Raw genomic sequence first — 25,672 nt, 5'->3', positions numbered from 1 at the left:
CAAGTGTTTTGGTTATTCTGAAAAAACAGCGATATTAACATAACAAAATTACTGTAATAGATATAAAAAAAAAAAAAAAAACCAGCTCATAATATACAGCCAATCGGCTCATTGGAACCCTAAATATTAACACTAACGCAATATTATCACTGAGATCCTATAAATTTACACTAACTCAATATTGTCAGGATATTTATATCGGCAGACATTTTGTGCTAAAACAGAAATTAAAAGTGTATATTGTCAGAGTCACTCAGAACAGAGCAGACTCCATTTTGGATTTCAGGCTAACAAAGAGACACATACCGTATATACTCGAGTATAAGCAGAGTTTTTCAGCACATTTTTTGTGCTGAAAAACCCCAACTCTACTATACACGAGTCACTGTCTGTATTATGGGGGCTGTGTGCTGTTACTTACCTCTCCTGCAGCTCCTGTCAGCAACCTCCTCCTCCACGCCGGTCCGGTCAGCACCTCTGTCAGCTCCCAGAGTAAATCTCGCGAGAGCCGCAGGGTCAGAGCGCAGCCGCAAGACTTACACTGGGAGCTGACCGGACCGGCGCGGAGGAGGAGGGAGCTGAACAGCCGCACGAACCGGAGACCACCCTGGAGCTTGTAAAGCCTAATTGATACTTTGTAGCAATTTCCACCTCAGTGTTCTAAGTGTTCATCTGGGTGGCCGCAATACCTGTGGACGAGGTGGCGGCCATCTTGTTCACATTAACCAGGTTGCAGTGTTTGGTCGTCGAGTTCATGGAACTATTTTCAGACAATGAAGCTCCTGAACACCGCTGGACTTCCATGATCGCCTGGGTTTGGTTCTACAACACTTAGAAAGGCGCTGTTCGATGGAAACGTTCCCACGAACAAGGGGAACGAGCACAAGGGGGTAAGAACATTGACTATGTTCGGTTTTTAAACTACCGAAATAGACCGACTGCGACCCCAGATTCTCTGGAACTGTTTTGGGCATGGGACCATGCGTGCGGTCAGTCAAATTATGACTTCCAGGAAATTTCTGAACCCCTGAACCTGTCTAGGTGATTTTTGGATATGTTGTTCACCCAGATTGGGGCTATCAGGGGATGTTTGTGGGGTTATATGTATTTTTAAGGTACTTTTGGGGTGTTTGGGAAATGTGTGTTTTTTGTACCTGGAGATAATTGAGTTTAATACAGTACTTGACTCAATCATCTCTCAGGCACAGGGGAGGGATTATCTTATTACGTATGGGAGTGTCCTGGATCTGAGAGCCAATGTAATTGTGCATTTGTTTCTACTGTGGTTTACTCTCAGGTCCAGGGGGGAGTGCCCCTTGCATGGGGACCTGCATATAAGGCCAGTTGTGGCTGCCAATAAAGGTATTCCAGCTTGTACTCCCAGAAGTATGTGTAGTCGGGTTACTGGGAGGGGAAAGGGCTATTCTTTAATCTCTGTTCCAGTGTGGGGGATTCAATGGGGAAAGTCCTTGTAAGGACTAGAGCTCCCAGGACTGAGCGTCGTCCAGTGCCTGGGGGTGTCTAGAGCGAATTCCCCATTCGGCTCCAGGAGAGAGCGGTTCCAAGGCCCCAGTCAAGCCACGGCGACTGTGGGCAGAAGTGCTGCGGTTTGTCTCCTGCTCCAGCTACGAAGCAGTCCTTGGCGGAGGTACCCAGCCGGGGTAAAGGGAGTTCCGTTACAAGGAGGTTGGTTGAATCTGATCTTCGCACTGAGTGTCATGGAAGCGCCTCTAGCTGCTGTTAAGAAGACAGCCACTAGAGGCTGGATTAACCCAGTAATAAAAACATAGATTTCAGCTGCAGAGTTAAAACCTGGGGGACCTGGCACCCAGACCACTTCATTGAGCTAAAGTGGTCTGGGTGACTATAGTGGTCCATTAAAAGTTTTGAAAGGTCGTGAACCATTTGTTATATGGTTATGGTTACAAAGTTATGGTTGTAAGCCCCTTGAGCTTTGAATAAGCACCACGGCCAAGCCCATTGAAAAGTAAACAAACATTGTCTGTGGTTATTGTGTGGTCTCATTTTATTTATACAATATTGCCTACCATACATATATACCACGCTGTGATAACACACTAATACACAAAGCTGTAATAATACACTAATAGACCAAGATGTAATCATTTGCTAATACACTAAGATGTAATAATACACTGTGACGGAACGCTGGCACTCCGACTGAGTACCTCCGCCAATCGATGCTCCTAGTGCTCGCTGAGGCCTCCAAGCACTCCAACCGACACCATCAGCACTGCAGACCCCACTTCCAGCGATGCAGCTGCGCCGGGGTCTCGCCGTCTCCACCCACCCTGGATCCACGACCAGGATCCAGCTCCCAGTGGGTGAGCCTCTCCGAAATCCAGAGAGCGTAGCAGGAACAAATCAAGCTATTGCAAGAGCTTACTCTGGGGAGTAAGTGATTATAGCAATCCCCAGAGTGTAGGTATCCCTTCCCCCAAACATGAGCCAAGGCTTCAAGAAAGGTTCAAGATGATCTGATTTTAATGACCACACACTGGCTTTTATGCAAGTCCCCATGCAAGGGGACATCCCACAGGGTGGGACACAGTACAACCAATCACAGACAATACAAACAAAACACTCCCAACAGTGACATCACAATCCCTCCTCTCTATCCTGGAGATAATTGGGAAGTAATCAAATTATCTCCCAGGACAGCGGCACGACTCCATTAACCACATGGTTACAAAAAGACATAAAATTACACAATGTTACAATTACTACATAAAACATATACATGCAACATATTCCCAGATAGCTTAGATCTGAGTGCACATTATTATTAAATGGCGCTCAGATCACATACATACAATTCAATCGCCATGGAGCCAAAGTCTTTCGTTACACGAATAGGCTCCATGGCATAGCTATCTGGGGTAGCACTACTCACATACTGAAAGTCCCAAACACCCCGGCAGAAATACCCAAATAAACCTTATTGCAGGGTAAAATACAGCTATCAGCACAGGGCCCATAGTCGGAAGGCAGGAGGCTAGCAATTAGTCCTCTCCAGGCACAAGTGGCGAAGGGCACTTCGTCACATACACCAATCTGTAACTCTACCCCATCTTATAATAATGCACTGGGCTGTAATAATACACTAATAGAAAAAGGTGTATTAATGTAATACACTAATAAAAAAAGGTGTATCAACACTGTAATACACCAAGCTATAATAATTCACTAATATAATAAACTGTAATTTATAACAATTGACTAATAAGCTGTTATAAAAGACTGATCTGTAATAACAAAACATTATAACATGTTCTTTATTCTTGAGTGTGGCTGTCTCTAGGGAGCAGGTGGGTCACAGACCGTCTACCTTAATGTGACTGTCACACAATGACTTACCTCTGTGCGTGGAAGGTAATCGGGATCAGCGGGTATCCGAGCAATGATCTCACATAAGATAATGCCAAAGGCAAAAACGTCTGCCTAAAGGAAACCAAAAGTGATTAACATGTGGGGGAACAAAATCAACAGTGACCTACTTCACACATAACATCTTTCTATGAGAAGTGTGTTTCTCCATCTACCTTCTCATTGTACAGATCCCCACGAAGCACCTCTGGGGCCATCCAGTAGGGGGAACCAACCACAGACAAGGGCTCAGTCTGACTGCAAAATAAAAAACAAACAGGATTTTAAGGGAAGAGTAAGTGAACTTTAAATGACGAGAGAGGCTGAAAGGATCAGAAGAAATAGAACTTTCATATAGCACATCCAATAAGGAGACAGAAAGAAGAGAAACGTCATATAACACGTCCAATAATGAGGCAGAAAGAAGAGAACCTTTATATAAACACATCCAATAAGGAGACAGAAAGAAGAGAACCTTCAAATAACACATCCAATAATGAGAGAGAAAGAAGAGAACCTTCATATAACACATCCAATAATGAGAGAGAAAGAAGAGAACCTTCATATAACACGTCCAATAAGGAGACAGAATGAAGAGAACCTTTATATAACACATCCAATAATGAGAGAGAAAGAAGAGAACCTTTATATAACACGCCCAATAATGAGAGAGAAAGAAGAGAACCTTCATATAACACATCCAATAATGAGACAGAAAGAAGAGAACCTTCATATAACACATCCAATAATGAGACAGAAAGAAGAGAACCTTTATATAACACACCCAATAATGAGACAGAAAGAAGAGAACCTGCATATAACACATCCAATAATGAGACAGAAAGAAGAGAACCTTCATATAACACATCCAATAATGAGAGAGAAAGAAGAGAACCTTCATAACACATCCAATAAGGAGACAGAATGAAGAGAACCTTTATATAACACATCCAATAAGGAGACAGAAAGAAGAGAACCTTCATATAACACATCTAATAATGAGAGACAAAGAAGAGAACCTTCATATAACACATCCAATAATGAGAAAGAAAAAAGAGAACCTTCATATAACACGTCCAATAATGAGAGAGAAAGAAGAGAACCTTCATATAACACATCCAATAAGGAGACAGAAAGAAGAGAACCTCCAAATAACACGTCCAATAAGTAAGGAGACAGGAAGATAAGAACCTTCATATAACACGTCCTTTTGCCATCATTGGTTTTACTGCAGTCTAGCGGGTCCCTTACTACACCATATAATGCTAAATAAGACTATCCCCATTTCATCCCATGCATAGATATTTTACGTCTTGGAAATGTTGGTATCTTTGCATAATACTCTGGTGGATTTATGTAGTGTCTGCACTATTCCTATTAAACTGGCACAGCAAGGAATGCTTCCCGTATTTCTTTATGCATCTACCTGAGTGCGGTGTGCATACTTTATGCTAAATAACTGCCCAGCTCATACTTATCTTCTCACCTACGATCAGGAATCTTCTCTGCCAAACCAAAATCACCGACCACAGCCGTGTAACCATTCTCATCACATCTCACCAGGCAGTTCTGGGGACAAGAAATTATACGGGTAAACTGGAACAGTGAGGCAGTACTGGATATTTAACCAGGGATCATAGAGCAAGTATGGGAGAATTTACCTTGGAGGTCAGGTCTCTGTGAAAGACACCCTTGGAGTGGAGGTAAACCAGGCCTCTAGCAATGTCCAGACTCAGCTTAACACGTACAGACCACGAGAGGGGCTCGGTACTCTGCAGGAGCTGCTCCAGGTTGCCACCATTAATATACTGAAAACACACATTATATGCTTATTAGAAGGACATCCTGACCTGTGGGACATGTAGCCTGTGGGTAGCAAGGGCGGTGTACACACTCTTGTTTTATTTCACAAATTACTGGTGTTAGTTTACAAGCATTTAGTGGTTAAAAGGTAGAAATTACAGTAGCTGGCTGCTAAATGGTTAAACAACAGAGGTCCTGACTGGTAGTGGTTTGTATGGCTCCTAGCATCCGTAATGGGCCTGATCATCTAGCGGTTCCAAACCTTCCCTGATTCACACACCACTTCAGCTTGCTGGAGTGCTCTATAAGCTGGACGCTAATAAAAAGAGTCTCATTTCAGAATTGGCTCTTTTATAACTGGGGACTGAAATTCCTCCCTGGCTATCAGTCAGACAGTCGGGGAGGTTTTCTAGAGCTAGAGTGTGCTTGTCTTCCACCATTCTCAGTGATCTGTATTGCAACTCACTGAGAAATGTATAAAAAGGCACACGATTCACAGGGCAGAAAATAAAATTAAAAATCTAAATAAACACACTGCGCAGTAAAGTACACTAAAAATGTAGACTGTGAGAGTCTCAGCCAGGCTAACTGTAGCTGCATAAACAAATTGATTAAACTCCTAAATTGCAGATAATTGAGCAGTAAGACTGCAGGGACATGATTAATGCACCAAAAGTGCTTCATTAAGCTAAAGTTGTTATGGTACTTGGAGTGTTAACAGCTTTGCAGCAAACCCTGACTTACACTATAGATTAACGCAGTGTTTGCATTTCCTTACCTCTGTCAGGGCATGAAGTTGTCCCTGCTGAACACAGACACCCATAAACCTAAGGCAAGAGAGGAATATGAATCAATCTATGGGGCAGCAAATCTATTCCACAGGTTTTATAGCGCATAAACAGGATCACACAGCAAACAGTAACAAAAGCCTACAAAGAGATACAGACAGCAATGATTAAACAAAACATAAAGGGAAACTGTAATCACCACAATCTCTACAGCTTACTGTAGTTGTTCTGGTGTCTACAGTCTCTCTCTCCAACTGATTTATTGTAAACACGGTCTTGTGAGATAAAAGTTTAAATGGCTGTCTGGTAACACTAATCGTGGCTGCAGCCTATAACCCTCGCTGCCGTACCGGCCATTGATTTGTCAGCACAATACAAAGATACATTTTCAGTGCATGATAAAAGACTTGGGACAGATGCAGGTTTATAAAGCAAGTTTGGGATCGATACCTTAAGATATTGGGGTGACAGAGCCGATTCATTAGTTGCACCTCTCGCAGCATGTTAGCACGGTTACTGATCATTTTATTCATCTTCAGCACCATGATCTGTCCCGACTGGCGATGCCGCACCTGGAGGCAGAGAGGGAGAGAGTGGTTAAATCAACTATAACCACTGAAACTGCATTTTCACACAGAACGCACAACACTGCATGCAACAATGAGAGAAAGATTGTATGATGGTATAAATGTTTCTGTGTTTAACACGCAGAGAATGAGGTACATGATGAGAGGCACAGGTCATGCCTTATATTGGTAAATAGAGGTGGTGAGGTAAAGGGAAGGGGAAAGGGAGGGTGAGGAAGAGGTAGAGAGGAGGAGGAGGTGGTGAAGAGAGTGGAGGGGGGAGGTGAAGAGGTGGGGAGGGATAGGTAGGAGGACAAGGGGGAGAGGGAGGAAGAGGGAGAGAGGGAGAGCTAAAGAAAGAGGGAGGGAGGCCCAGCAAATCAGCCGATCAAGATTGGGGGCGGTATTGTAATCTCAGGCTATAACTTCTAGCAAACCTGTCTAAGATATATATGTTGGTATTGGTGTACTCAGGGGATACATTTTAGAAAACCACAGCCTCTAAAAGATAAAGGAACAGATATTTAAATACCAAAGTATCTCTCAGAGGTGCTCCCTCATAACTAGATTAGCATACCTCTAAAGTGTCCCTAGAGGGGTCAGTCACTATTTCGAGCCCAAAACCACCCTATCCCTCCTTACTAGGAGGTCCATATTGTTGTTGTGGAGGAGGACATGGGGTGTGTTTCTCTTGTTTCTTTTTGTGTATGTTTTTATTAGACAGAGATTGTTGCTGATGGCCATCCGTTGTTTAGAGTGGGATATATTCATGGTCAGGTAAGATGTGATATAGGCTTCCCAGGAGAAAGGCACCTTTATTCACACTGTTGTTGTGTCTAAGTGTAGAACAGAGCTTCACTGCAATAATACTAGCCGTACATCCCTCCAGTACTTTAAGGTGGACTGCAAATTGATATTTGCCTTGAAGCCTCAGACTTATGGGTGCTGTGGCAAATCTAGCCACTTATAGACTTAAACCGTATATTTAACCAAACTGTATATTTCTGCTACTGTTAACCGTATTGTGCAATGTATGCGGCATTCGTGTGTTACAGCACACGAATACCGCTAATGTTAAGTCTGGTTATCCACGAACAGTGAATCACCGCATAGTTCGTGGAATAAGCAAAGTACCGAATGGGAGACCACCCATAGCAGGTCGTGTGTCTCCAATTAGGTACTTTGCAACATTGTGTCTGTGTTAATTGCGGTCTGTTGCGGGTGGCCGCCATTCGTGTACTGAACACGAGGCGGCGGCCATCTTTGTTTGCTGAAAGCCAGCAGGGTCGTCGAGTTTTGTCGTCGAGTGTCTGGAACTAAAATCGGCTACTCGGCAACACAAGCCGCGCTGGACTTCTGAGCCGTTCGGGAGTTTGCAGTTTTGGGGACTTTTATTCCCTCAGTTCAGGCAATCGGTTAAACGAAGTGGTCCTGATAAGGGAAACGCAACCGCGTTCGGTTATTTGTGCTGGGATCTGGGCGCAAGTTCCCTTAACTGTGTGCCCAGGTCCCAGCTATGTAATAAAGGGTTAAATAGCTGTCTAGCATAAATATTATGTCGGTTATATATTTTAATATGAAAACTGTATTTCTCTGTACCAAGGGATAATCCCATTAGCAGTGCATTCTGGGATAATTAATCTCGTTGGTGTATGCTAGGTACTCTGGCTGTAAAACTCAGTCCCCCATGTAGTCCCCTATTGGACAAACCCTGCATTGTGACTCGGGAAACCCCATACAATTGTAACCACATAAATACTGTGCCTGTAATTAAAAACCTCAGTTGACCTCCAAGCTATGTGTCGTCTAGTTCTTGGGAGAAAGGGATTGTAACTACGCTACCTGGATTTTGCCTGCTTTGTACCTGTTTTCTTCTGTCTACCAGCGGAGATACCGTGGATAATACTACTACTCCGCTACAGGTGCAAACCTAAGTGGATACTCCACTGTTTTTTTAAATACAAATGTCTAAATACAAACCGGGATGCACACACATTTACTGCCAATATAAATGCAGTATAACAGTACACCAATAAAATATGTATATATATATATATATATATATATATATATATATATATATATATATATATATACACAAACACTGTATAGTGATAGTAGTCACCATCACCTGGAGTTTCATATGGACACTTCACCTGGAGTTTCATACGGACCCTGGACTATGCCTATGTCGAACTCACCCTGTACCCATTATAGGTGCAGGGTGACTATTGTTGTATGTTTTGTGTGCTCTTCTGTCCTGATGCTTGCTACCAAGTAGGTGGGTTTTGCTGTGGAGCCTGTACAGCGCCACCTGTTGGTAGCAACAGCAAAATGCACTACCTGAATAGCAAGGCTTGTTCATTTGCATATTCAGGTAGAGAGATAATTTTTGCTTGTTATGGTCTTCCCCATCTCTTTATAAATATGTTTTTTATGCCATTATATTTTGGGCACCTGTTCTAAAGAAGGATATTATGGCACTAGAAAAAGTGCAGAGGCGGGCTACAAAATTAATAAAAGGAATGGAACATATCAGCTATGAAGAAAGGTTAACAAATGTAAACCTATTTAGTTTAGAAAAACGTCGCCTGAGAGGGGATATGATAACATTATACAAATATATTCGGGGCCAAAACTTTACATAGGATACGAGGTCATGCGTTTAGACTGGAAGAAAGAAGATTTCGTCTAAGGCAAAGGAAAGGTTTTTTTACTGAAAGAACAATAAGGATGTGGAATTCTCTGCCTGAAGAGGTGGTTTTATCAGAGTCCTTACAGATGTTCAAACAGCAACTAGATGTATACTTGCAAAAACAGAATATTCAAGGTTATAATTTTTCAATGTAGGGTAACAACTTCTTGATCCAAGGATAAATCTGACTGCTATACTGGGGTCAAGAAGGAATTTGTTTCCTAGTTTGTTGCAAAATTGGAAGAGTTTCAAACTGTTTTATTTTGCCTTCTTTTGGATCAACAGAAAAAAAACTAATTTGAGGAAGGCTGAACTTGGACGCAAATCTCTTTTCAACTATGTAACTAGGTAACTATATTTTCCTGCATATATTTTGTGACATGTTTTGGTTATTTGAATTTTATTATGTTTGTCACAACAAGCTTTATGTAATGCGCATATGGGCTAGTCCAGAGTTAAAAATAAAGTATTGAATGTTCGTTCCTTTTGGAATTGTGTGCTGTGTAGATTTTTAGGGATCCAGCCACATAGATGTGTGTCTGCGGCCTGGTCGGGTGGAAAAGCTCCAGAGACACCCAAGTCAAGCCTCGGCGACTGGGGTTGAAGCATTCCAAGGTCCCTTCCAAACTAATAGGAAGCAGATTGGGCGGAGCTACTCAGAGTACAGGAGCTCTGTAATGTCAAAAAAATTAACTACCCTATGGCAGATGAGGCCCTGCTAATTGTCAAGCGGCAGTGAGAGCCTCTATCTATAATTTGGCTCAAGGAGCTCGCGGCCACTACGCAATGTGGTAGGGTGATGGCATCTCGTGACAATTAAAGATTTAAAATGCGTGACATGTGAGGCCATAATTATGACCCAATACCAGGGTATGTAAGGCTATAACTATGACGGGGATCAGTTGGATGATAAAGCCTCTGTGTTGAGGTACGGAGTTGGCCTCGCTGGTCTGTAAGTTAAGTTAAGCTAATTAAGGGCAGGAAATTAAACCTAACTGCCAGTTCTCTGACCCTAGACAGGGGTTTGACTCATAATGTCAGCGAAAGTAATGGGTAAGACAAGGTATTCTCTAAGAGAGAACCTGGGTAAGTGGACCCCTGCAGAAGTAAATCAACCAAGTAAACATGGAACGTGAATGGTTAAGAAAAAGGTGAAAAGAAAGATGTAACGCCACATACTTCAAAGTAATAGATGGTGAGCGTATCTTGATTGTAAGGGAAGAGCCTGATTGTGACCTATGAGTAATATATTACACGTGAACTATATAAATCGGATATCCATAACCAGAAGTACAAAATAATATAGAATAGAGTAAACCTCTGAAGATTAAGGACAAGTCACCAAATTTATTTTGCCTGAGTGTGGTGAAGAACCTCCAAACAAAAGTAGCAGATAACATGAGAGAAGTCCCCCAGACACAAGTACATAAAAAGAGCGTAAATGTACATGAATCGTAACTGATGAAACATTTGAATGTATGCATAAAGTGGACTGTATCTGCACCCCCAGGCATAAAAGGGGTTAAAAGCCGTTTAGTAGATCTTCCCTTCCAGAGACACAGGCACAGCTACTGCAGAACACCAAACTCCCAAACTGGATACAAAATAGCACTCCAACTCCCAAACTGGAACCTCACAAATATCTGCTAGCAGACGAACAGGAAAAGCAGACAATCAGCTTACACTCCTGGCAATCAGTCTCTAACAGCATACAGTAAATCCCCCCAAGAACGAGACAAGGCTCCGTGTTGAGGGTCAAGCAGTGGTCTGTTTTAATTAACACTCCCAGACTTTTATGCAAGTCCCCATGCAAGGGGACATCCCACAGGGAGGGACAACATGTAACCAATCCCGTACAGTAAAACATAAAACACACCCAGCACAAACACATAAAATCCTCCCCTCTGCCTGTGATATAATTACTGAACACAATGGGTTAATGTAATTTATAACAGGCAGGAAAAATACAGTTTTTACAGCATATTCATAACTTCTAAAATATACATCACATTCACATAACAATTATATATTCACAATCAATCCATTCAGGGGAACAACATATCAAAAAATGGCATGAATCAGACCAGGGGTTAGTAAAGTATCTTTTGGGGCCTGGCTGGCAGCATGGCTATCTGGCCAAACCGGTTTTACAGAGCCCTCTATGCTCGAGACAAAGGGGAAAATAATCCAATTATATCCAGGGATAGAGGCAGACTCCATTGAGCACGTTACCAGTAAAACACAAAAGGATACAAAAATACATAACTCCTATCATACTGAATTGAACGGGTCAAATCTCCCAGGGTCCATAGTCACAGGGCAAGAGGAGGGCAACCAGACTCCTCCAATGCAATGTGGCGAGATTGGTCTCGTCACATGGACCATGCATGGGTCAAGCATAAAGAGCCAAGCCCCTTGTCAAACCCAGGAAAAAGGGGTGTATAAACAAGTCAACGTGTGTTTTTTTTAATGTGTACCCAATAGGAGTAATAAGGCAGAGTGCTGCCTTGAGCGATTGAACGAACATATCAAGATAAACGTAAAAGCGAGTAAGGACTAAGTACCTGTAACAGAAATAATCATAATGGACAGAGAGACTTGGTAACAGCAACAGGAGACCGAACACTCTAATCTAATGATAAATATATTTGTCCCAGTAGTAAAAATAAATATGTGAGTCCTAGATGCCCAAATAAAGACTATAACTTCTGCCCATATTGGTCTTGTGTGGGGTGGGCGACTTGGGGACAGACAGTAGACAAAGACATGATAGTGACTAAGTTGCCGACTAGCCCATATTGTAAGTCTATGGAATGTAATCCCATCCATATACTTATAAATAACCCCGATAAGTTCTTAGACAAATATGGCAATTTATTTGGGTTTCAGATATACGGGACGGGTTTAGATCCTGGGACAGTATTGTTTATAGGGATAGAGACTGATACGGTATCCTCCCAAACTCATCAAGTATACCATTCCTTTTATGAAGAGATGAGTATAGATAATAAGATCCCCCATAATGCTAAAAACTTGTTTATTGATTTAGCCGAAAGTATTGCCGGTAGTCTTAATGTTACCAACTGCTATGTGTGTGGAGGTACTAACATGGGAGACCAATGGCCTTGGGAAGCAAAGGAGGTAATGTCCGGTTCTGAGGCAGTTGACCAACTAATATCTACACAAGCCGATTATCATATGAGTGTTAGAGGTAAATCTGAGTGGAGATTAAAGACCTCCATCATAGGTTATGTTTGCATAGCAAGGAAAGGAATAATGTATAATACTTCTGTAAGAGAATTAACTTGTCTAGGGCAAAAAGCTTATGATGATGATACAAAGAATACAACTTGGTGGTCGGCTTCAAATGTCTCAGAACCATCTAACCCGTTTGCTAGATACGCCAATTTAAAGGATGTGTGGTTTGACCTATCCATCACATCTACCTGGAGAGCCCCAGCAAATTTGTACTGGATCTGTGGTAAGAAAGCCTATTCGGAGTTGCCACAGGACTGGGAAGGGGCATGTGTGTTGGGTATGCTCAAACCATCCTTCTTCTTGTTACCGATTGAAACAGGTGAGACTTTAGGTGTTAAAGTGTATGATGTGAATCATAGGAAGAAAAGGGGACCCATAGAGATAGGCACCTGGGAAGATAATGAATGGCCTCCCCAGCGTATCATAGATTATTATGGGCCAGCCACGTGGGCTGAGGATGGTACCTTTGGTTACAGAACCCCTATTTATATGCTCAACCGTATTATAAGATTACAGGCGGTGGTTGAGATTATCACTAACGAAACATCACAAGCGCTCAATCTTCTAGCGAAGCATAACACCAGGATGAGGACAGCAGTCTACCAAAATAGATTAGCCTTGGATTACCTTTTGGCAGTAGAGGGAGGTGTATGTGGGAAGTTTAACCTGAGCAATTGCTGCCTTCAAATAGATGACGAAGGGCAAGCAATAGCTGAGCTTACTAGCCATATGGTTAAACTAGCGCATGTGCCTACTCAGGTATGGAAAGGGTATAATCCACGTAGTTGGTTTGGTAGCTGGTATGAGTGGTTTGGAGGGCTTAAGGCAGTGGTAGGTGGAGTCCTACTGATTTTAATGTTGTGTCTAGTCCTGCCGTGTCTTATACCCTTAGTAGTTAGGTCTGTGCAAAGCCTGATAGAAAACATAGCAGAGAGGAAGGCTGCTGCACAGATAATGGCGATTTATAAGTATAAGGCTCTAGATCAGGGAGAACCAATGCAGGAAGATGAGTGTTGAAGATTCACATCATAAGATAAGTCTGGTCTGGTTCAAGGTAACTTGCGGTGTATGCAAACCAAGGTTAAGTGATGCCTCAAGTAATTGTGAAATATCAAGAGGCATCAAAGGGGGGAATGTGGTGGAATCTCGGTAAAAATAAATTTAGTAGGCCGAGATTACCACGTGGCATGTGTACGTGCATATGCTGACGTATCGATCAGTTGGTTGCACGAGGCAAGATACGATCAGTAGTGTACGGAGCATGTGCAAGAATACAGGATGTAGTATTCCCCCTCCTCCATTGTGCTGGACAAGCCATGCGGTCAAACAGGAAGTTAATTCTTATTTGTATTGATTGGTTAAGAGAATGTGCGGGTGGAGCTTAATATGGGAGGAGTTATGTGCCTATATAAGGAGCCTGCACTATTGTCCGGGGCTCAGAACTTGCTGTATTTTGGTGATGTTAGTCCCTCTGAGTCCCGATCGGTGATCCAATAAAGAATCTCTTCCTTCCTGAAGAAACATGTGTCCATCTCTCTGTGCTTCGCTTCCGTCAGTTTCTCCGGTATCATTGGTACATACACGAGACATTTTATCTGTCCTTGCTGACTAATAATGAATTCTTTGCTTCCATGAGCTTTAGTGAGTTAGTGTTTGGTTACGGCATACTGACATATGTTGTACGCGTTGCTAGATCTTATTGGACTGGGCTTGCAATGGTAGAAAATTGTATTTCGTACTTGTTTAACATGAACCAGGCTACTACCTTAAATATATAATTGCTGCTCTCTTATTCATTATTTCCTTTTTCCTACACTGCTGCAGCACGTGCTGGGGGTTAAATCCATCATAATGTGATACTAGCATTATGTATCTACTCAGATGAAAAAGAAAACAAGATATATATATATGTTTGTCATGATATGGTCTTGATATGTCGATAACGCTTGGATATTGTTTGGTACTGACAGCATATTAGTACTCCCCATATCTAGTGGTGGATAACTTGACACTAACATCTTTCGAATTAAATAGGCCTGTCTGTTGCATTAGAGATGATGTGACTATCCTAACTTTACACTTCTATTTTTGCGACATCTGCTACTTAATGTATCGTCTTTATGTTTAATAAACTTTGAAGGAAATGACAATTGACTCTGCACACACGCTGTGCACACACGCTGTGCACACACGCTGTGCACACACGTGACCTGGAGCATCCTGACATCTGAGAAAGTAGATCGGTTTATTGGCTAAAATGTCAGGACACACGACTGAGTGCAAAACAAAACCCAGCAAAATAATAGCCAAGGTTTCTTTCATTAGAGCAGACATAATCCTGAGTCCAAACAAGTTAATGAGATCACAGTGCGAGCATTTGGGAAAATGGCGTGTATCCAGTACAAGAGCCTGGGTTAACTCCAACAGCTTCACGGTAGAATGCTGCCTAATAATTATGGAAGAATGTGGAACTGGCCACGTCAGAGCAAAGGACCACTCTGCATCTGGGGAACGATCAGTCAGATTAGCGGGGTGACTCAAGGTGGGTATGGAAATGCACTACTGAAAGGCTTTATTTTCTACCAATGGCTGTGATCCAATAAAATGGTCACTCAATCTCTGTAGCTTCTTCACTGGATCCATCCAGTTAAACAGCGAAAGAAGATAAAACTTACAAGGACCTCTTCATCGCCCAATCTTCATAGGAGTTGGAATCCACCAGCATCAAGGTGAAACCAACTTAATAATTGATAAGGAAAAGGTTTAACACTTAGAAACATATTCAAATGTTTTGTGAGAGGGCCATGTCTCTTTGATCACAGAACGGATATTGCCACATGTGTTCCGTCAATTAATTATTTTAAAAAAGTCTGCATTGAATTCAAAGGTAATTTGAAGTGGTCATGGTGCTTTGCATGCGTATGCTGCACATCCATTGTTCGAAAATACACTTTGCTACAGGAGCTGTAACTCCACCGTAGTCAGGTTTCCATTCCAGAGAAATGGTATATGTAGGATATCCAGGCCCCCTGTGGAGCGTACACCCAGGCCCTGCACGGTGTTCACACACAGGCACTGTACAGTGTGTATATGTTGTGGTCGCTCAGGATGAGTACTTTGCCCTGTGCTAGTTGCAGGGCGGCCTCACGCAGGTCGAAATGATAAGGCTGGAATGTACAAGGTGTGGGCTCAATAATCAACAAGGAATCTGTAAATAATTCCAATAATTGCGGGACATGTAGGCATGTTAAACACCCAGCCTCATGTAGGCATGTTAAAGGGACACTCCAGGCACCCGGACCACTTCTGCCCATTGGCGTGGTCTGGGTGCCAACTCCCACTACCCTTAACCCTGCAAGGTAATTATTGCAGTTTTTTATAAAGTTTTTTTTAGGAGAGCTCTAATGCACATGCACGGCATTGACGCTCATGCGCATTTGGTCTCCCCGGCCGGATCAGTCTCGCCCACCGGCCGACGTAATGCAGAGGAGGAGCGGCGGCGGAGGAAGAAGCAGCGACGTGGGACATGTCGCTGCCTCTGGTAAGTGACTGAAGGGGTTTTCACCCCTTCAGCAACCGGGGATTGGGAGGTGGGAGGTGGGAGGGAGAGGGGACCTGCAGTGCCAGGAAAACTGATTGTTTTCCTGGCACTGGAGTTTCCCTTTATACACCCAGCCGAAATAGATAATTTGTTTCAGTTGAGCTATTTTGGCTCTGCATTTAAAATTCACTGTGAATTCTTGCTTTAGTGAATAAACCTTTCTTTCTTTTTCTATAACTATCTGTGAGTATAGACCTGCATAGTAGGAGAAGGACATTGTAGCGGAGCTCCAATAGCCAGCATAGGTATCTCCGCTGTTAGTCCTCATTGCTGAAATAAGCAGTAAAATATCACATAGCACTTTCCACCAGTAACTGGACGACACACAGTTCTGGGAGTCAACTGAATTTATTTTGGCCATACATGGCTTTTATGCACAGACCCCTAACACAAAATCCCTAACTCACACAAAAATACAGGGCTTTTCCTCCCAAGATCCTCTGTGCCTGAGAGATAATTGCGAATGAAAAATCTATAACTCAATTATCTCTCAGGTACAGAAAAATCTACAATAATTTAAAACACCCCAAAAATGCATTTTAATATTTCAGAACCCCATGAAAGTCACATCACCGAATAACCTGGATCTGAGCGCACACTTTGATGAAATATCACTCAGATCATTCGAATGAAGTTTTGACCGGTCGGCCACGAGGTGATGCCACAACACCGTTCCAGAGAAAACAAAGCAACTACCGGTCACCTTTCGGGGGTTCTCGCACGAACACCGACGAAGGCTCCCCCTCGCTGTTAGTATATGAATGTTCCCCCTGCTCGGTAGTTTATCTCTCCCAAACGCAGTTACATAACTGTTCGGGGAGTTGGAAGGGCAGCGGTACCAGTATACCAGGGTGTTCGCATGGTCGTGTAGCCAAAAACAGTTCCATGCCGTCGACAACAATGTACTGCCGCCCACATACGGGAGACAAAAAGGCCGCCATTTGTTTGCACACGTACGTTCAGTTATACGAACAGGGCCCACACAGGGGAAACGCTTTGCTTAACAAGCAATCTGTGGTTAACAGCCAGGGGTGGTCGGTTGTTAGAAGATGCGAACGAGGGGACCATACAACTGGGGGGGTCGGTAAACGAATGGGAAGGTACGGACAGCAGAACAAAGGGAATAAAAGTATATAAAGAGTGTCCATTCCGCTACATACATCCAGGGTAATCTTGGGAGAACTGTTAACGAGTCTCCATTGTGAGAACCCTCCTACCAATACTACCCAGCACAGTATTACTCCTATCAATACTACCCAGCACGATATGCCTCCTACCGATAACCCAGCATGGTATGCCTCTAACCGATAATAACCCAGCACGGTATGCCTCCTACCGATAATAACCCAGCACGGTATGCCTCCTACCGATAATAACCCAGCACGGTATGCCTCCTACCAATAATAACCCAGCACGGTATGCCTCCTACCGATAATAACCCAGCACGGTATCCCTCCTACCGATAATAACCCAGCACGGTATCCCTCCTACCGATAATAACCCAGCACGGTATCCCTCCTACCGATTATAACCCAGCACAGAATCCCTCCTAACGATACTGACACAGCATAGTACCTAATTTTCTACTCTCTGGTACCTCCTACCGCTACTACCCAGCACGGTATCCCTCCTACCGATACTACCCAGCACGGTATCCCTCCTACCGATACTACCCAGCACGGTATCCCTCCTACCGATACTACCCAGCACGGTATCCCTGCTACCGATACTACCCAGCACGGTATCCCCTCCTACCGATACTACCCAGCACGGTATCCCCTCCTACCGATACTACCCAGCACGGTATCCCTCCTACCATTACTACCCAGCACGGTATCCCTCCTACCATTACTACCCAGCACGGTATCCCTCCTACCAATACTACCCAGCACGGTATCCCTCCTACCAATATTACCCAGCACGGTATCCCAACCTACCAATATTACCCAGCACGGTATCCCTCCTACCAATATTACCCAGCACGGTATCCCAACCTACCAATATTAACCAGCACGGTATCCCTCCTACCAATATTACTCAGCACGGTATCCCTCCTACCGATACTGACACAGCATAGTACCTAATTTTCTCCTCTCTGGTAAAAACACACATTGGCTAAACTCTAATCCCTCTATGAGAACAGATATATCTTTCTTATCCTATAATTAAATAATGAGGGGTAAAAATTCCCACTCGCCCACTAACTACTGCTGAGTTAAAGGGGCTCTCCAGAGCCAGGAAAACATATCCGTTTTCCTGGAACTGCAGGACCATGCAGTGCCGCTCTCCCTGCAACCCCCCCATCCCATGTTGCTTCAGTGATTTACCTGAATCCAGCGCCAATGTTCTTCTGTGCTGGGCCAGGCTCTGCCCACGCTCCTCCGGACAACGCCGACGCCAGCGTGGGAGACCTAAAGCGCATGCGTGGCATTAGACCTCCCCATAGGAACGCATTACTCAATGCTTTCCTATGGGTATTCCGACAACGCTGGAGGTCCTCATGCATAGCGTGAGGACGTCCAGCGTTGTTTAAAACACTTTTTGTGTTCTAAGAACACATGATGCACTCTAGTAGCTGTCTGTTAGCCAGCCACTAGAGGAGGACTTAACCCTGCAAGGTGATTATTGCAGTTTATAAAAACTGCAATAATTACACTTGCAGGTTTAAGAGTGGTGGGAGTTGGTACCCAGACCACTACAATAGGCAGAAATGGTCTGGGTGCCTGGAGTGTGTGGAGGGAACGCTGCCTAACTGTGAATTGTCTTGTTTTACATGTGTGGATGTGCCCTCCTAGAATGTGTGTTCCCCCCTCTTTAATATTCCTCCTTCTGTAATTTTGACTATAAAATCCTGCAATATACCGTTTGACCACCCGTGCACCGGACCACACCCGATACCCAATTTAGAACGTTCACACACGTTAACGAGGTGTGAAAAACCGCAGACCACAAGGGAACTAGCGGCGCGTGCTTCCCCTGGGTGGCTGCTGATTCGTATCACCGAACGCCCACCAGGGGGAGAATTTGACTCCCGGACCGGCCTGCATACACTGTCTTTGATCCTGGTGTCAGGGATCATCATACCTGCTCCTAACGGAGCTATAATCACTTGCCACTCTCAAACCTGGGAGCTACAAGGCTAGGCCCGTGGCTACCCAGGTTAACGCTCTCTCCGGCGGATACATGAGTATTGGTGTCCACTGGAGACAGGGACACACGCCAGCAGGGAGTCCCTGGGGCTGTGAGTCGGTCTCACGGCCACAGGGTTCCCGCTGGCTGCATGGAAGTCCGTGCCAACCAATGGGAGAAGGAGTGATCTTTCAAACTGGGTTTGCGTCATTCTCCTGGTTGGTCGGGGAGAGTAAAGCACTGATTGGTCGCCGCAGGGAGCGGGGGACCAATCAGAGAAGGAGCACTTGTTCAAACGGGGTTTCGCGCCCTTCCGTCTGATTGGGTGTCGAAACCCCTCTTGTCCCTGGGCGCTGATTGGCGCAAATAGGTTTTGCGCTTTTCAGCAGATTGGTGACATCGGGTTTCGCGCCCTATCTTCTGATTGGGCAGCAAAACCCCTCTCCTCCCTGAGCAACGATTGGTACAGCCAAAGTTTTGCGTCCTTTCTTCGGATTGGGCAGCAAAACTCCTTTCTCCCCCTAACGCTGATTGGCGCGATTTGGTTCACGCCCTTTCGGCTGACTGGTTGTTGCTGGTTTAGGCGCGAAGTTTGAATTCGCTAGACTAAACCAAGCAACACTATGGAACTAATTTCGGGGATGTACAAAGCCTTGAGCCCCAGAACTTCAACGCTGATATCTCTGGCACTGTACATCCGATCAACCCGCTTTTTGAGGGGGACCCGGGGCTATTCATCCGCATAAAGTGTAACCCTGTACCCCCTTCCCGTCCCGGGGAGCCGAGTCCCAAAGTTCACCCCCCTGTATGTAATGTGTACTCATGCTTGTCCCTGTGTCCTGTCAGTATCTCCCAGAGCAGGAGATGCTTATCTGTTCCCCAGCCCCCTCCTGCATGAGATTGGTGCTGTGTTGGATGGAGACCCCCTGCGGGTCTGTGCATAAAAAGCTGTGTGCCCAAATAAACATTGTCAAAGTTGTACCCTGGAACTGTGTCCCGTCCAGTTACTGGGGAAATGGGTCTGACCTATCATTACCAAAGGGGATAACCAGCCAGGTTACCCAGGTCCCGCTACAGAAAGTCCCTTTAAAATTTAGCCCTGGCAAAAATCTATTCACCCCATGGACCCTCCAGGACTTGCAGTGGTGAGTAACTTTAGGTCTGTCTGGTAGCATGGGGATTGAATGTCTGGCCTTGATACAATCACTAGAATTCTGCCTTTCAATATTGCTGTGAGTGCACACTCTGCTCTATTGTCTACATTCACTCCTTCCTTGAAACACCATTACAGGCTACTACTCTGGCCTCGTCTCTCTACGACATTCAGTCCTCGCTCCGCACCCCTGGGGCACTCCGTAAAAGGCTAGCAGTAAGAACAGTCTGGGAAATGTTATACACACAGGCCACTAAGGGAGGCTCTGAGACATACAGAGCAGGTGAGCAGCCTGTCAGGAACAGAGTAATTGTCTCCACAGAAGCTGCCAGAAAATATTCTACTGGTTAAATGGATTCACACAATGAAGACTTCTGGGAATGGAAACCACGGGTGGGGTAGGGCTAAGTCAGTCTATTATTACTGAATAACTGACACTGTAATATACAATCTAGTTTATAATCAATCATCGGGATATATACAGAGAGGATTCCAGTCTAGATACGGGATATGTACAGAGAAGATTCCAGTCTAGATACGGGATTTATACACAGAAGATTCCAGTCTAGATACGGGATATATACACAGAAGATTCCAGTCTAGATACGGGATATATACACAGAGGATTCCAGTCTAGATACGGGATATATACAGAGAGGATTCCAGTCTAGATACAGGATATGTACAGAGAGAATTCCAGTCTAGATACAGGATATATACAAAGAGGATTCCAGTCTAGATACGGGATATATACAGAGAGAATTCCAGTCTAGATACGGGATATATACAGAGAGGATTCCAGTCTAGATACGGGATATATACAGAGAGGATTCCAGTCTAGATACAGGATATGTACAGAGAGAATTCCAGTCTAGATACAGGATACATACAGAGAGAATTCCAGTCTAGATACAGGATATATACAGAGAAGATTCCAGATACGGGATATATACAGAGAGGATTCCAGTCTAGATGCGGGATATATACAGAGAGGATTCCAGTCTAGATACAGGATATATACAGAGAGGATTCCAGTCTAACTACAGGATATATACAGAGAAGATTCCAGATACGGGATATATACAGAGAGGATTCCAGTCCAGATACGGGATATATACAGAGAGGATTCCAGTCCAGATACAGGATATATACAGAGAGGAGTCCAGTCTAGATACGGGATATATACAGAGAAGATTTCAGACTAGATAAAGGATTTATACAGAGAGGATTCCAGTCTAGATACGGGATATATACAGAGAGGATTCCAGTCTAGATACGGGATATATACAGAGAGGATTCCAGTCTAGATGCGGGATATATACAGAGAGGATTCCAGTCTAGATGCGGGATATATACAGAGAGGATTCCAGTCTAGATGCGGGATATATATAGAGAAGATTTCAGTCTAGATACGGGATATATACAGAGAGGATTCCAGTCTAGATACAGGATATTTACAGAGAGGATTTCAGTCTAGATAGAGGATATTTACAGAGAGGATTCCAGTCTAGATACAGGCTCTATACAGAGAGGATTCCAGTCTAGATGCGGGATATATACAGAGAGGATTCCAGTCTAGATACAGGCTATATACAGAGAGGATTCCAGTCTAGATACAGGCTATATACAGAGAGGATTCCAGTCTAGATACAGGCTCTATACAGAGAGGATTCCAGTCTAGATACAGGCTATATACAGAGAGGATTCCAGTCTAGATGCGGGATATATACAGAGAGGATTCCAGTCTAGATGCGGGATATATACAGAGAGGATTCCAGTCTAGATACAGGCTATATACAGAGAGGATTCCAGTCTAGATGCGGGATATATACAGAGAGGATTCCAGTCTAGATACAGGCTATATACAGAGAGGATTCCAGTCTAGATACAGGCTATATACAGAGAGGATTCCAGTCTAGATACAGGCTATATACAGAGAGGATTCCAGTCTAGATACAGGCTATATACAGAGAGGATTCCAGTCTAGATGCGGGATATATACAGAGAGGATTCCAGTCTAGATGCGGGATATATATAGAGAAGATTTCAGTCTAGATACAGGATATATACAGAGAGGATTCCAGTCTAGATACAGGCTATATACAGAGAGGATTCCAGTCTAGATACAGGATATATACAGAGAGGATTCCAGTCTATGTTACGGAACGCAGTATATTAGTCCACGATATCCGTTGGTATCCTCAGGAAATCCACAGTCACGACAGAAAGCACGGCAATATTCCCCATCCTCCCAATAACCGGACGAAACACAGTTTGGGAGTCAACTGAACTCGGTTTATTCACAGGCAGTATATTTATACAGTTCCCCGTGCAAGGGGTTTCCAGACAGTAATTCCAGGGGATTTCTCCCACCATGCATCGTGACTTTCCCAACAGGCCTTGCTGCACGAGGGAGATACTCTCACTAAAATGGACGACTAAGTGGATTATCTCCTCGTGCAGCGAAACCGACAATTTACATTAAAATACAGAAATCACACATTATTCGGTACTTTGCAATAGTTGAACGTTCGGTTGATAGCTGGGGTCGGAGCGCACACTTTGGGAGAATACCGCTCCGATCCCAGCTGAATTGACCGAACGCCGCACATAATACAACAAAACATTAAAGTGAGTTTAAAAGCACCGAATAAATACGGGACATACAATGGACCGAACGCGGGACTCCCGAACGTGCTGGAAGTCCAGCGGCGTTCAGATCATCGAGTAGCCGTTTCCAGTTCCAGGCTCTCGACGACCGAACACCGCGGCAGGGACAAAGGATCCAAGATGGCCGACCGCCGCATGGTCGATAGTGGATCGACGGCCACCTCGGAGAGCCCTTAATCACCGATTGCAACAAGGTTGCAATCGGTGAATTGGTACCACACGACTTGGGAATGTGTGGTCGACCTGGGGAGCCCGGATTCGTACGGCGAACGGCCAGGATAGCCGTGTTTCGTCGTATGACTGCTTGGTGCGCTGGCCGCATACGGCGGCCAGCCTGCGAACGGCCACCACACGGTACATACACAGGTTAAAATACACAGTACATATCCAGCCTACGGACAACCTTTAATAACTACAGTCCAGAAGTGGCTAGTTTTGCCACAGTCTAGATGCGGGATATATACAGAGAGGATTCCAGTCTAGATACAGGATATATACAGAGAGGATTCCAGTCTAGATACGGGATATATACAGAGAGGATTCCAGTCTAGATACAGGCTATATACAGAGAGGATTCCAGTCTAGATACAGGCTATATACAGAGAGGATTCCAGTCTAGATACAGGATATATACAGAGAGGATTCCAGTCTAGATACGGGATATATACAGAGAGGATTCCAGTCTAGATGCGGGATATATACAGAGAGGATTCCAGTCTAGATACAGGCTATATACAGAGAGGATTCCAGTCTAGATACAGGCTATATACAGAGAGGATTCCAGTCTAGATACAGGATATATACAGAGAGGATTCCAGTCTAGATACGGGATATATACAGAGAGGATTCCAGTCTAGATGCGGGATATATACAGAGAGGATTCCAGTCTAGATACAGGCTATATACAGAGAGGATTCCAGTCTAGATACAGGATATATACAGAGAAGATTCCAGTCTAGATACAGGCTATATACAGAGAGGATTCCAGTCTAGATACGGGATATATACAGAGAGGATTCCAGTCCAGATACGGGATATATACAGAGAGGATTCCAGTCCAGATACGGGATATATACAGAGAGGATTCCAGTCTAGATACAGGATATATACAGAGAGGATTCCAGTCTAGATACAGGATATATACAGAGAGAATTCCTGTCTAGATACGGGATATATACAGAGAGGATTCCAGTCTAGATACGGGATATATACAGAGAGGATTCCAGTCTAGATACAGGATATATACAGAGAGGATTCCAGTCTAGATACAGGATATATACACAGAGGATACCAGTCTAGATACAGGATATTTACAGAGAGGATTCCAGTCTAGATATGGGATATATACAGAGAGAATTCCAGTCTAGATACGGGATATATACAGAGAGGATTTCAGTCTAGATACAGGATATATACAGAGAGGATTCCAGTCTAGATACAGGCTATATACAGAGAGGATTCCAGTCTAGATATGGGATATATACAGAGAGGATTCCAGTCTAGATACAGGATATATACAGAGAGGATTCCAGTCTAGATACAGGCTATATACAGAGAGGATTTCAGTCTAGATATGGGATATATACAGAGAGAATTCCAGTCTAGATACGGGATATATACAGAGAGGATTTCAGTCTAGATATGGGATATATACAGAGAGGATTCCAGTCTAGATACAGGATATTTACAGAGAGGATTCCAGTCTAGATACGGGATTTATACAGAGAGGATTCCAGTCTAGATACAGGATATATACAGAGAGGATTTCAGTCTAGATACGGGATATATACAGAGAGAATTCCAGTCTAGTTACAGGATATATACAGAGAAGATTCCAGATACAGGATATATACAGAGAGGATTCCAGTCTAGATGCGGGATATATACAGAGAGGATTCCAGTCTAGATACAGGATATTTACAGAGAGGATTTCAGTCTAGATACAGGATATTTACAGAGAGGATTCCAGTCTAGATACAGGCTCTATACAGAGAGGATTCCAGTCTAGATGCGGGATATATACAGAGAGGATTCCAGTCTAGATGCGGGATATATACAGAGAGGATTCCAGTCTAGATACAGGCTATATACAGAGAGGATTCCAGTCTAGATACAGGCTATATACAGAGAGGATTCCAGTCTAGATACAGGCTCTATACAGAGAGGATTCCAGTCTAGATACAGGCTATATACAGAGAGGATTCCAGTCTAGATACGGGATATATACAGAGAGGATTCCAGTCTAGATGCGGGATATATATAGAGAAGATTTCAGTCTAGATACGGGATATATACAGAGAGGATTCCAGTCTAGATACAGGCTCTATACAGAGAAAGTTTCCGTGGGGATAAAGGCAGGAATTCACCATAACAGCCCAAGCAGAATGATCGGACGATTGCGGACGGACACAGTATGGAGTGAGAAGTAACAATGCCAGTCTACTTACACACCAAGCTGCTGGCGTATAATCTGTGCAATAATGATAGGTTTGGAAGTGACGTGTGTGTTTAATGAGCTTGGCATGTAAGGTTAGAAACAAGGGCAGCCCAGGGTGTTGGGTAACACACGGAAAACAGAGTAATTATAAGGTATCAATAATAAATAAAGTACAAGTCACACTC

At 43.8% G+C, this 25,672-nt stretch overlaps 1 protein-coding gene across 2 annotated transcripts in view; it reads right to left on the bottom strand.

Annotated features, from left to right (window-relative positions):
• TESK1 (testis associated actin remodelling kinase 1) overlaps positions 1-25,672 on the bottom strand; it is a 119,388-nt gene that overhangs the window by 53,805 nt on the left and 39,911 nt on the right. The window contains exons 2-7 of one of the 2 annotated variants that reach the window (XM_063453538.1): positions 6,429-6,550; positions 5,969-6,017; positions 5,049-5,195; positions 4,874-4,956; positions 3,564-3,645; positions 3,379-3,462 (exon numbers count right to left, since the gene is read on the bottom strand). In XM_063453538.1, the coding sequence (XP_063309608.1) occupies positions 3,379-3,462; positions 3,564-3,645; positions 4,874-4,956; positions 5,049-5,195; positions 5,969-6,017; positions 6,429-6,550 (567 nt within the window). Of the gene's footprint in view, positions 1-3,378; positions 3,463-3,563; positions 3,646-4,873; positions 4,957-5,048; positions 5,196-5,968; positions 6,120-6,428; positions 6,551-25,672 lie in introns of those variants that run through there. The other variant, XM_063453539.1, reaches the window with a different exon arrangement.

This window comes from Pelobates fuscus, chromosome 5 (genome assembly GCF_036172605.1).
Source record: "Pelobates fuscus isolate aPelFus1 chromosome 5, aPelFus1.pri, whole genome shotgun sequence".
Classification (NCBI taxonomy): domain Eukaryota; kingdom Metazoa; phylum Chordata; class Amphibia; order Anura; family Pelobatidae; genus Pelobates; species Pelobates fuscus.
This window is presented reverse-complemented; position numbering and strand designations above follow the sequence as displayed.